The sequence below is a fragment of the Triticum aestivum genome, chromosome 1A (assembly GCF_018294505.1).
Source record: "Triticum aestivum cultivar Chinese Spring chromosome 1A, IWGSC CS RefSeq v2.1, whole genome shotgun sequence".
NCBI lineage: Eukaryota > Viridiplantae > Streptophyta > Magnoliopsida > Poales > Poaceae > Triticum > Triticum aestivum.
The window spans coordinates 88,109,251-88,120,768 of record NC_057794.1 but is presented as its reverse complement, the minus strand read 5'-3'; the positions used below and the strand labels follow the sequence as shown (position 1 = coordinate 88,120,768).

At 49.7% G+C, this 11,518-nt stretch overlaps 2 protein-coding genes and 1 long non-coding RNA gene across 3 annotated transcripts; 1 reads left to right on the top strand and 2 right to left on the bottom strand.

The window, feature by feature from the left end:
• Positions 1 to 2,024: 2,024 nt before the first annotated feature.
• Positions 2,025 to 3,645, top strand: LOC123100568 (uncharacterized). Its single transcript, XR_006448440.1, has 3 exons — positions 2,025 to 2,156; positions 2,329 to 2,986; positions 3,076 to 3,645. It is a non-coding gene; the product is annotated as an uncharacterized lncRNA (long non-coding RNA).
• A 2,830-nt stretch (positions 3,646 to 6,475) lies between these two features.
• LOC123100458 (BTB/POZ and MATH domain-containing protein 1-like) lies at positions 6,476 to 9,613 on the bottom strand. Its single transcript, XM_044522421.1, has 2 exons — positions 9,174 to 9,613; positions 6,476 to 7,404 (listed from the first exon to the last, which is right to left on the bottom strand). The coding sequence occupies exons 1-2, from the start codon at positions 9,274 to 9,276 to the stop codon at positions 6,476 to 6,478; spliced, it is 1,032 nt and encodes a 343-aa protein (XP_044378356.1). The 5' UTR covers positions 9,277 to 9,613.
• Positions 9,614 to 9,829: 216 nt separating this feature from the next.
• Positions 9,830 to 10,744, bottom strand: LOC123100358 (translocator protein homolog). The gene has a single exon (XM_044522327.1). It carries the CDS (start codon positions 10,645 to 10,647, stop codon positions 10,057 to 10,059), a length of 591 nt encoding a protein of 196 aa, XP_044378262.1. The 5' UTR covers positions 10,648 to 10,744; the 3' UTR covers positions 9,830 to 10,056.
• Positions 10,745 to 11,518: the final 774 nt, after the last annotated feature.

Here is an 11,518-nt window from a genome sequence, read left to right as displayed (position 1 = left end):
CGGATATTATATGGTATGATGAGCGTTTGTGCGTTAGGCCAAATGTTTGATGATATTATCATGTAGGCACGCATTTCATCTTTTGTAATGATGAGGATGAGCTGGAGAAAAACATATCTTACGATTTTCTGGATCTTTATTGTGTACTCATATCGAGCAACACACACAGATTTAAAATAGTCCATGTTCCTTCTATTAGCATATACTATATGTCTGAATGAATTGGTCATGACACTTGATTTTCATGTTTTATGTGTCGCGGGAAGCTGCTCAGCTCATCAATGACACAAAAAAAATAAGAAATCATATTTTTAAAACATAAAAAAGTTGGGTGCAACAAAGCGCACTTTTTTTGTTCTAGTAGGAGCTAAAATGCACCAGGGCCCTGTCCCATTTAGCTTCTTGGCTGAAGAAAATGGAAGTGTCTGCCTCTGAAAAACTATGTTGCCGGTTTATCAAGTACCAGAGAAAAGAAATATTCATTGACTAAAAAACACATAATATTTAATTTTTAGGTATTTTTAATAATGTTTGCAATTTTAAAAATGTTGTGAATTTGTAAAAGATAAATAAATAACATAATAAAACAAAAAATATGCATTTTAGAAAATGTTTCACGAACTTGAAAAAGTGTTCACAAGTTTGAGGAAAAACGCTTAAAAAAGGACCATGAATTCCACAATATGTTTCATGTATTAAAAATGTTATAATCTACTACCCCTATAAAAGGAAGAGAGGGCGGAGAATCAGACAATCTTATTCATTGAAAGGGTTGAATCTTATGATTCACGTGGCTTCGATGTTTAACACCAACCATGTTTTACCCACGCTGCCTCCGGTGACCACGCACCCACGTTTTACCCACAAATGCCATCGTGTCTTTCCTTCTTTCCCATGGCACGGTTCCCTTTTCCAAAACCGCCCCACGTTGCTTGGGCAGGTCATGGAACAAACAGAGAGAGCGAAGAGAAGCGTGGCGGCCATGCCTGCTGTGGTTGGATCTAGACAAGGGGTTTGCCACCGGCCCCGTTCGTTGTGCTGGCCATAGAAGAGAGACAGAGATTGAAGGGAAGCACGGCGGCGATGCCGTTCACTGCGAAGGACATGGCGTCGCTGGTGCGGCGACCTGGCTGCGGCCGCCGTCGCCGACCCACTCCACGCGCGGCCTGCCCTTCCCCGACGCCCACCGCGTACCGCCGCCCAACTCTTCCGCGCCTCCAATGTTGCCTCCCTTCACACCGATGCTGGGGATGCGCTGCACCGGCAGCTCCCCTCCATCCTTGCCGCTACTAATCCATCTAATGTCGCCTCTCTGCATCCTGTAGAGGGGTCGAACTAGACACCGCAGTCCGCAGACACGACGGACTGGACACAATTGACGAGTTCTTTTGTGCTGCTCTCTGATTGTCGCTTGTCCATGTTGCCAGACGAGCAAAGGCGTGGTAGCGGCCAAGGCGAGAACTATGGGAAGCTGAAGTCGCCTGCGTGTTTGTGTTCATCACAGGTGCTGTCTCTTTTCCATTTTTTTTGTACTTCATCCGATGATCAGTGACTACTAATTCCCATGTCTACAGAAGGAAGAAGCATGGTGTCCGCCGCCGGGGACATGGATGCATGCGGGGGAGCAGCCGCAGATTCAGGACCTTCTATCGATCTGTTGTGCCTTGAAGTTTGCGTTTATCTTTGAGAAGTTCTGCCCCATCCTCAGTCATATGTATGCTTTGATCTATTTTTCATGTTGTTTTCTTGGGTCTTTGTTCTTGGTTATTGGGCTTGGAGTGCTCTCTACAGTCCTTCACAACTCCCAAAAACCCACATGTATTTGATGTAAGACGCTTTAACCTATTCTCTAATGTACATGCAGTCTGAAATCCATTGCCAATTTGGCTTCAGGAAAATTCAGTCGCACAAGAAGCAAGGCTAAGTTGTACTCCTAATTGGTATTGTTCTTAAGCACACCCCAAAATGATGTGTATCAATTGCATATTTTTCTGAAGCTACTAAACCATTACTGGATTTTTGCAGTTTTTTATTTCAAAATACGTCTCTCCTTCGAAGTCATTTTTTCCTTCTACTGAATGTTCTTCTGAAAGAGAATCTCAACAGAGCAATCGGAAGGAGGAGAAAGCAGCCAGAGAGGAGAAGCTTAGAACAAGGTACATGCATCAGATTAACTCCTATATCTGAACCAATATACCTTTTTATGATTGAATTAAATAAAACAAGTATTTATATATTTCTTCAGATCAACGGATTCTAATAATATTCCGGCATGCAAATAATTTTTCCATATGTTTGACTACATTGTGTTGTTGTGCAAATATGCAGAGAAGGATCTCATTTTTGGGGGCATGGTTACGTGAATCGACGTGTTATCTTGACCAAATATCTTCTTACTATTTGTACAGTGCTGCAAAATGTATAGGCTGGTCACCACTTTTACTCAGTTTCATTATATATATATCGCATCACAGCAGCAACCGCTGACCATCCCCGAGGAAACCACCACGTCGCTCCCTACCGAATCGTGATCATCCTGGGTATCCCGTTTGCTACCATGGGCGCTCAGATAGAGCTCATGGTACTCTCTTGATGCACATAAAACGATCTTCTCAATTTGTGTTTTGAGGAATCAATGGCCTGAATCATCATAGTGCAGATGCCAATAACTTGCAGAGACACCAAGGTTAATGCAATTGTCGAGACATTGGTGTATTGTGATGTATTGTATAATATGGTTCCAGCATATGACCAAGTGAGAGGGATTGACAATACATTATATTTTCATGCAATCGCTACAAGAACATTATATCAGATCTTCTCAATCATGTACAGTCCTACCCAACATTTTATGTTGCTGCATGTTGACTACACCAGTCTGAGGCAAGCTGCAGGAGTATGGTACCTTTCTCTTCCAACGTCGCCAGACAAGTGACGTAGGAGGTCGTCATTCCCCATTAAGCAGCTACAGTTCTTCGCCGATGAGGTAGCCCTAGAAGTTTTAATTTTGTGTCAACTGAAAAGAATTCGTACGTGTTGATAATTTGGTGGTTCATAGATGGTGAAAAATTGCAGGTAGTGGACGGCGTTTCTCCTGTTTGGGCCACCAGGTATGGGTGTCCTACTTGGTGAAAGTCATCACGGCAGAGGCTGATTTCATCTTCCGAATGTGAGTGTTGCTTAAATTTGAGCCCCAGAATTCACTCTCCTGCAATTTAAGCCTTATTATTGTTCCAACAGAAACAGAGCACATGGATAATTTCCTCAAGAAAATGTTGAATTGTGATCCTAAATCGATTCTTTATTTATGATTAATTGCATGTTCATATTCTGGTTCTTGTTGCATATTGTGATGCCAAAACTCTTTGATTGGGATAGCAACAGTAGCAAGGTGAATGTACGAGTATATTGTTGTTAGTTTGATTGTGTGTGGTAGGATGGTTGGGTATTTGGAAAGCAAAACTCTTTCCACTTTTGCAGCTAGGCTGGTGTGGATCATATTGCTCCTGTCACATTGATTTTGTCGGCAAAATTGAGGAACCTGGAGGAGATGCCCTTAGATATCATCGAATACTACCGATAATAGCAATTTTGCATGATGTGGAGACATAACTATCGCCTTCTTGATGTTTTATGCCTTTTTCATGTAGCCAAAGTGACGACGAATGAGTGAAGGGTTGCAGTGCAAACTGCTCGGTGCTTTTTACATATGTCATTGTACTTATGATTTCCTGAATATTTTATAAAATAGTGAAGGATATCTTGGAACGATGATGTTTTCAATCTTTAATACGAATGTGTTAGAGTACGTAATGGGCCTAATGGGCCCGTTAATTTTAGGGTTAATTAGAGATAAGAGTCGCTTTCTTAGGGGTCAAGTAAGCCTTGCTTGGGAGTCAAGTAAACCTTTTTATATAAAGAGAGGAGATGTATCAATCTAATCAAGCAAGAACTAAGAAGGAAATCCTTCCATCTTGCCCGGCCATGGGCAAAAGGCCCCCGGCCGGCCTTCTTGCGCCCTCCTTCTAGCAGCGCCATAACAATTTGGTATCAGCTAGCTTCGGTTTGATCATGTCTTCACCGCAGCCCAACCCGTCTCTTCCGCTGCCGGTCACGACCGTCGCCCCGCTCCTGCCCGCGCCGGGATCCTCCGTCGCGCCCGCCCCCGTCGTCCTCACCCCGGAGGTGTCCGGGGCGCTGCGGGACCTAACACAGACGATCCAGGAGATCCACCTGTTCTTGGCCGGGTCCTATGGGCCGCACCCGGCTGCGCCGCCGTGGCTGCCGTGGCTGCCGCCGCACCAAGCGGCCCCCGCCGCGCTCGCCGAGCTGCTGTAGCACCCGCTGCAGCTGCCATCCATCGTCCCGTCCTGGCTGTCGTGGCAGTCGCCGCACCAGGCGGCCTTCGCCACGCTCGCCGGGCCACTACAGCTGCCATCCATCGCCACCACCGCCCAACCCTGGCTGCACTGGCAGCCGCCGCTCTTGCCGGCCTCCGCCGCGCCCGGCGCTCCGCCGCAGCAGTCGCTGCCGCTGCCCGGTGCGCCACCGCCGCAGCCGCTGCTGCAGCCACCGCCGGTTAGCTCCGGCCCCGCATCGACCGCGTCGGCGGGAGTCCCGCTCCACCAAGTCCGGTCCCCGCCGTCGCCATCACCGCTTCCGTCTTGGATCGCTACCCGCCATGTGTCGGCGACGGTGAGGCTGCAGGCTACTGCACGCGGCCTCCTAGCGCGTCGGCGTGTGCGGGAGATGCGTGGTCTGCAGCTGCCGCTCCTCCAAGTTGCCCTTCGTTGCGCAAAGGACCTCGATCTCATCCGCTGCGTCGGGGATCTTGGGCATGCGGTTTCCCCCACGGGCAGCGGGCATGCTGTTTTCCCCACGGGCAGCGACCTTCAAGTCTGCGACATTGACGGTTGGGAGGGCGCACCCCTCCTCGTCATTCTCCATCGCAAGCCCCCCACTCTTCCCTGTGCGGTGCAGACCAACAGCCGTCCGGCAGGAAGAAGGCATGGTGTCACCGACAACAACGCACCACGTAGCACCACTGCATTCCGTCACCGGGCGCCGCAAGGGCGCCTCTGCTGGTCACTCTTGCGACCACTTCCAGGTCGCCATACACATGCACTCCTTTTGTCCAGATGGTGTCCATGGGCACCAGGTGGCTGTACACGTGCACGTCCGACGTGCGGATGGTATCCACTTTTTGTTAAGAGGTCCAAAATAAATCGTCTCAGTCCATTTCAGGTTGAGAATAATAAAACAAGCCGAGATGTAAAAGGCTTGTTTTTAGGTGTTAGGTTTGGGTTGCGTCGAGTCATGGTTATAAGTTGGTTAGGCTGCAGTTTGAGGACAAGCTGCATGTCCAGGTGGGGTGTAGTGTTAGAGTACGTAATGGGCCTAATGGGCCCGTTAGTCTTAGGGTTAATTAGAGATAAGAGTCTCTTTCTTAGGGGTCAAGTAAGCCTTGCTTGGGAGTCAAGTAAACCTCTTTATATAAAGAGAGAAGATGTATCAATCTAATCAAGCAAGAATTAAGAAGGAAATCCTTCCATCTTGCCCGGCCGTGGGCAAAAGGCCCCCGGCCGGCCTTCTTGCGCCCTCCTTCTAGCAGCGCCATAACAGAATGATAGGAAACCAAATGGTGAAGTTGAGCATTGCCTCACGTAGAACTTTTTAGTTCAAGATAGTATGTCATTATTTTCCGCTATGTTTTGTCATGCTGATTATGATGACGCTGTTTGAACATGTAACCATTATTGATATAAAGGAGCAGATTTGGTATGCCCTTTTTGCAAATGACCAAACCTAACTAGGTTGGCAAGGTGGTGTTCAAACGACCAAAGCCAGCACCAATTCAACCTTGCCTCTCTGGCATGTGCTTATATTGAGGTGGATAAAATCTCTCTGTCACACTGAAAATCCAAGGCGGTGCAAGGGGCATAAAGAGAACCACCATAGGGGAAACACACTGTGGTGGGAGGGACACTTGCAGGGCGACAAAGATGGCGAGCTGACAGGCGTGGATACATCTAGATACCTAGCTAGCTACCGAGAAGGGCGCTTGCCAAATTTTTAGTTAATATTGTTGTGTAAAATTTTAGTTTAAACCAATTGTATTAAAACATTACATGTTATTGAGGCAACTATTGGTGATCGAAAAATTGATTTAGATAATCAAAACATAAAAAGAAATTCCTAAGATTACGTGTGTTACACGTGCACGCTTACTAGTTTTTAAAAATATTCGTGGATTGAGAACAGAAACGGAAAAAAAGAAAAGGAAAGTATTTGTATAAATAATTTGTTGTACGCAAGCAAGCTGAGCCCTTCGTATGGTGTTATTTTCTTCTCTGAAACATGCAGGCCAATTCATTAGAATATTCCATACTAGAACTATGCACTAAGCTTCAAAAAAAAAGAGAACTATGCACTAAAATCTGAACTATATATACACACAGATGTATCTCTCACTACATTATGCCCTAACCCTCCTTTTGAGCTCAGCAGTAATCGATGGGAATTTCGGAACCAGTAGCGCATAACCATCGGTGAACATGGCCTCCTTGAAATTTTCATCCGCCACAAAGAAGCTAATGCACTTGTTCTTCAACGCTTGACAATTGTAGGTCTCGGCACAAGCTAAGATAGTTGCAACTGTATCTACCGATACTTTTTCCCATAACTTCTGGGTACAGATAATCTTCAGCCGGTCCAGTGCATACCGGTCAGCAGCAGCGAGCAGATCCTGAAACATCTCAACGGATGAGTCTGCGGGCTCGTCTTCTCCGGGCAATTCATCCGTGTATATGAACCGAAGCATAACTTTGAATGTTGCAGGTGTGATGTCGTGCAGCGTGATGGACGTCATTGTAGCCTCTGACATGGAACCGAAGAGCTCTGCTCTAAAGACCGGTGAGCGGGCAGCAAGCACCGCCCGGTGACCACGGAATGTCTCATCGTCGACGACGAATGACACGTCTGTCCTGTCAGCATGATCTAGCAGACGGCTAAGATGGGTTCCGATGTCTGGAGGCGGGACGGCAATGGGAGGACTGTCATCGATGATCATGATGGTACATACAATTGTGAAGTGTCTCCCTGTTAAGTAATCTTGCTCCAAAATAGTTTCCTTGACGAACTGACTCCATCCCCAGCAGTCGCGCTGGTCTTTATCTCCATTGATTTCGAAGGTTTGGAGTGTCCTGGATATCTTGGACGTGTCCCACGTAGGTGATTTGCCGTCCCTGCCGATTATGAAGATATCGAAGATGGCCCCGACGCTTGTGGATTTGCTCATGTGCTCGAGGTAGACAGAAATATACTCGCCCTTGTCGTCCTCGGTATCGCCACGCGGGTAGCACATGATCCTCCACAGATGTCCTCCGGCGGAGACGATGTCGGAATTTTTTTGAAAAATCTAGCATTGCTGGCTTGTCATTGATTTAGTAGAGGAGAGTTAAAAAAAAATGAGACGATGTCGGAATTTTTTTGAAAAATCTAGCATTGCTGGCTTGTCATTGATTTAGTAGAGGAGAGTTAAAAAAAAATGAGACCAACCCAAAAGCTAACCCTCGTCCGTGCCGGGACTCGAACTCGGATAGGCTGGCAGCAACCTCAGCTGCCCAACCAACGGGTCGACGCCCCGTCCTCAGTTAAAACAAATACAGAAGAGCTCTTTGGCAAGAGCCTGCCCGAAGAAGCAAAAGAGAGAAAAAGGCTAATCTCTCCCAGAAGGGGACTAGATAGGGTGCGCTAAACTTTTAGCCCTGCAATAATCCAGAGCTCTAAACTTTTTGTGATACATGTAATGACATCGTCCGCGGATGCAGTTTTTTCTTTAAAAATGCAATCGTTCCTCTTTCTCCAAATTTCCCAGCAGATGAGCATGATGATTGAGGCCGCAGCCTTTCTCGCCTTCTTGTTTGCAAAATTCTGCAGGCATAGCTGCACTCTTTGGGTTGAGCTGCCGGTGTTGCTCCAAAGAGCGGGGTTCAGAGACCGCAGCCATTCCAAGTCGCTGCCTTCCTCCAAATCTCCAGGGCCAGGGGACACCCAGAAGAGGTGCACCGATGTTTTTAGGTGACGGATGCACAGCGGGTAGAAATATCCATTGACCCAATCTCGACGCTGAAGCCCGTCATTATACCACAGGCGATCGAGATGCAACAGCCAGAAGAAGATCTTCATCTTTCTTGGCGCCCAAGGTTTTCAAATGATGGAGCAAAGATCATTTTTTGTAGGCTCCTGAAACTGCATGCTGTAAGCCGAGCACACCGAGTACTAACCTGAGCCGCTCGCTGTCCAGGTGATCGAATCGTTGGTGCCTGCTGTTAGAGTCACATTTTGCACCGCTAGCAACCGCCAGAGGGAGAGGAACTCTGCGACGATCACAGACCAATCGCCATGTCTGAGGTCCTTTACCCAGGTGCGATCTGTGAGAGCAGCAGCCACAGACCTGCTTTTGCGGCGGGAGTGCGCGAACAGAGCCGGAAAAGCTTGGCTGAGTGGCCTGACCATAGTTGCCATGTTTTTGCTACGGTGGGAACAAGGGATGAAAGTCGGTGGCTGAAAAAAATAGGGTACAACGAGGGTATACATCTCTTAAACGATTTTTTTATAACGGGGACGCAATCCAATCCGTTTGGATACGATGAACCTGGTACGGTACCATGGGTCGAGGAACGCAGTTGCTGAAGAACGACGACTCCCTGACGGATGCATTCCTTATTGTTAATGGATTCCTTACAATTAATGGACTGGAGGAGTCCTTGAGAAAAGAAACGACGGCGCGTTTTCGCTGTTGGATCCTTAAACCTGAATCGAGGAGCAGACTGCGGAGACGCCTAATCTTCATCAAATCGTACCGAATCCGACCTTGTTCCCGAATCCTATTCCGAGTCGATGAATCGGGATCCAGGGACGGCCTACCGTTTCCCGTTTCCGGCTACTATGGGCGTGACCTCCGGCCAGTGATTGTGCCAGAAAGATGCCGTCGCTCCATCGCCATTGTGACGGTCGTTGCTTGGTTGAACAGATTGTGGTCTTTTCCATCGCAGGGCACCGACCCACGGACTGCGAGGTTGCTGCCAGGCGAGCCAAAGCCACCTTAACCGAAGAGCACGGCTGAACTTGACCAGATTCAGGATGCCCAAACCTCCGTGTTGCACCGGAATAGATGGCCTTGTGAATGGGAAGCTGCTGGCTTTGTTCGTAATCAACTTTGAATTGGAAGACATAAGAGGCCACGATGGTGGTCCCCGTCTCCGGCTCTGCCATCTTAGCTCGCTTACTGAACAACGCTCCGGTAAACGATTGTCACCACCCAAAAAATCGAGCAAGCAGAAGAAATTCAGACAAAATCGACCCGAACAAGAGCAAAACAGGGCACTCACTGGCTTGCCAGCTGCCGGAGATTGCGCTGCCTGCTGCTGTCGGTGGCTACGGTGCTGACGCGCCGCCGCGTGTTGACGTCAGCGTGCCCGTCTCCGATCCGCCGCCACCGTGTGTCCGCCTGGTCTGCCGCACCGCTGCTCAGTCGCGTGCTCTCGTGGCCACCGGCCGTCGCTACTTGCTCCGCTCAAAACCCTTGGGCCAAGAACATCGCAGATTTCCAGGTGGGGTTTAATCGATCTGAGACGCGGTCTGCTTTATTACGAACTAACACGCGCTGACTCTCCAGAACAGAATTTGAACGAACTCAATTCCAATTCTATCTGGGACTCTTCGCTTGACCGAACCGGCGTGGACGATCTGGTTTATAGAAGTGTGTGTTCGGGGCCATACTCCCTAGTCGATCAAAAGCAGCTAATTGAAAAAGAAAAACCGAACATTTGAGCACAACATAAACACGATCATATTTCGTACGTGTACATAGTAAGTACATTGTAGATTGCACGTATTAAACAGCAGTAATACACAAAAAGATAGCAATATTTTGCGACGAGATACAAGAAACTACGCGCGCGTGTACAGTGTACTGTACATACACAAACTCGCCACCCGACGTGGTCACCACGCGACAACTCGCATAGCCTCTCTGACTGTCTCTCCTCCCTTCTACAGCATCTTGTAGTTCATCACGGCGAGGAGCACGGCCCAGGCGACGCACGGCTTGGCGAGGTCGCCGGCGACGGGGTTCACGCCGCCGAACCCGCGGACGCAGGCGCCAGCGCCGGCGGCCATGGCGGCGCAGCACGCCATCCCGGCCCACCCGGCCCCGAGCCTGAGCGCCAGCGCCGGCCACGCCGCGGCCGCCAGGAGCTGCGCGGCGAACGGCGCCAGCGTCGCGCCGGGCCGCCCGTGGAGCCCGCCCTCCGCCCACACCATCCACGCGGCCAGCGCCATCACGGCCTCCGCGGCCACCGACCCTGCCCGCGCGATCGCCACCATCGCCGCCGACGGCGCCTTGGCCGTCCCCGAGGACGAGCCGGCGCCGGAGGCGTAGAAGGCGGCCGCGGTGAGCGCGGCCGAGACCGTGACGGCGGCCGCGAGCGACCGGAGGCCCCGCTTGGCGCGGCCCAGCTTCCTCTTCGGGTCCCGGCTGGTGGCGCGGGCGCCGGAACCGGGCATCCGCGCCGGCGCGGCGTCCACGCCCCCGACGGCGCGGCGGGTGAGGCCTTGGTCCTGGGTGGCGGTGGCGGTCTCCATGGACGATGGGTTATGGATCCTAACTCGGCTCGATTATTGCTTCGATCGGAGGTTCTCGCGCGTCTGGTGAATTCCCGAGCGTGGTGAGGAGGAAGGGGTCGCGGCGAGTGGTTAAGTACGCGCGAGGTTGGCTCGCGCCGGGACACGTGTGGAGAGGAGGTGGCGGGCGGGTGAGGCACGTGGCGGAGGGGCTCAGTAATCTATCCATTTTTCTCGGTCAGGTGACTGAGGCGGGCGATTAAAGGAGCTTCTGGAGTGGAGGTGACTCGGAGCACTCATGGACCCGCGTGATCTTGTCATCGGAATGGTTCTTGTTGACCGGAGAAGCAGTATTTTGTTTCAGAATTTTGATTTGATAATAGTATATGTGTAGTCACCGACCATATATGTTTGGGCTAGTTGTGTCATGTCAATTTGTAGAGTTAGATTAAATTGCACTACTAGTCGTATCATATTTTTTCCCTAAAAAAAGTCGTATCATACTTTAACATTTCAGTTTACACCAAGTTTCGCAGCGGGTCTACGCACTGAAACCACTTTAGCATTTTGGCCGCGGCGCAGCATGGAGAAAGAGGTAGAGATATAGGGGAGATGGGAAGAATCAACTGGGATGCTGAACGCATGACCTAATAGAACTGAATGAATATTTTCCTAGGGTCTCAACCTAGGGTTCTCTACTCCTCGCGATAGCGCTGTTGCGGGTTCCTTTATCGTCGGTTACATCCGTTCATGTCCTCGCCCTAATCCTACGCCGCCCCTCCCTTCCTTGGTGGTCCCTCTCCAACTGTGGTTGGTGACTTGAACGACCTACATTTGTTTTTTGGAAGATGCATCAAGATCCTGTTTGAGAAGTCACATCGAGCCTAACCGA

What these genes read in the sequence shown, in the direction of transcription:
- LOC123100458 (XM_044522421.1), bottom strand. Translation starts at nt 9,276, where the DNA reads ATGGCAGAGCCGGAGACGGGGACCACCATCGTGGCCTCTTATGTCTTC. An exon ending in TCCCATTCACAAGGCCATCT is followed by an intron (nt 7,405 to 9,173) that starts ATTCCGGTGCAA and finishes TTTTTCAAAAAA; the next exon opens with ATTCCGACATCGTCTCCGCC.
- LOC123100358 (XM_044522327.1), bottom strand. Translation starts at nt 10,647, where the DNA reads ATGGAGACCGCCACCGCCACCCAGGACCAAGGCCTCACCCGCCGCGCC.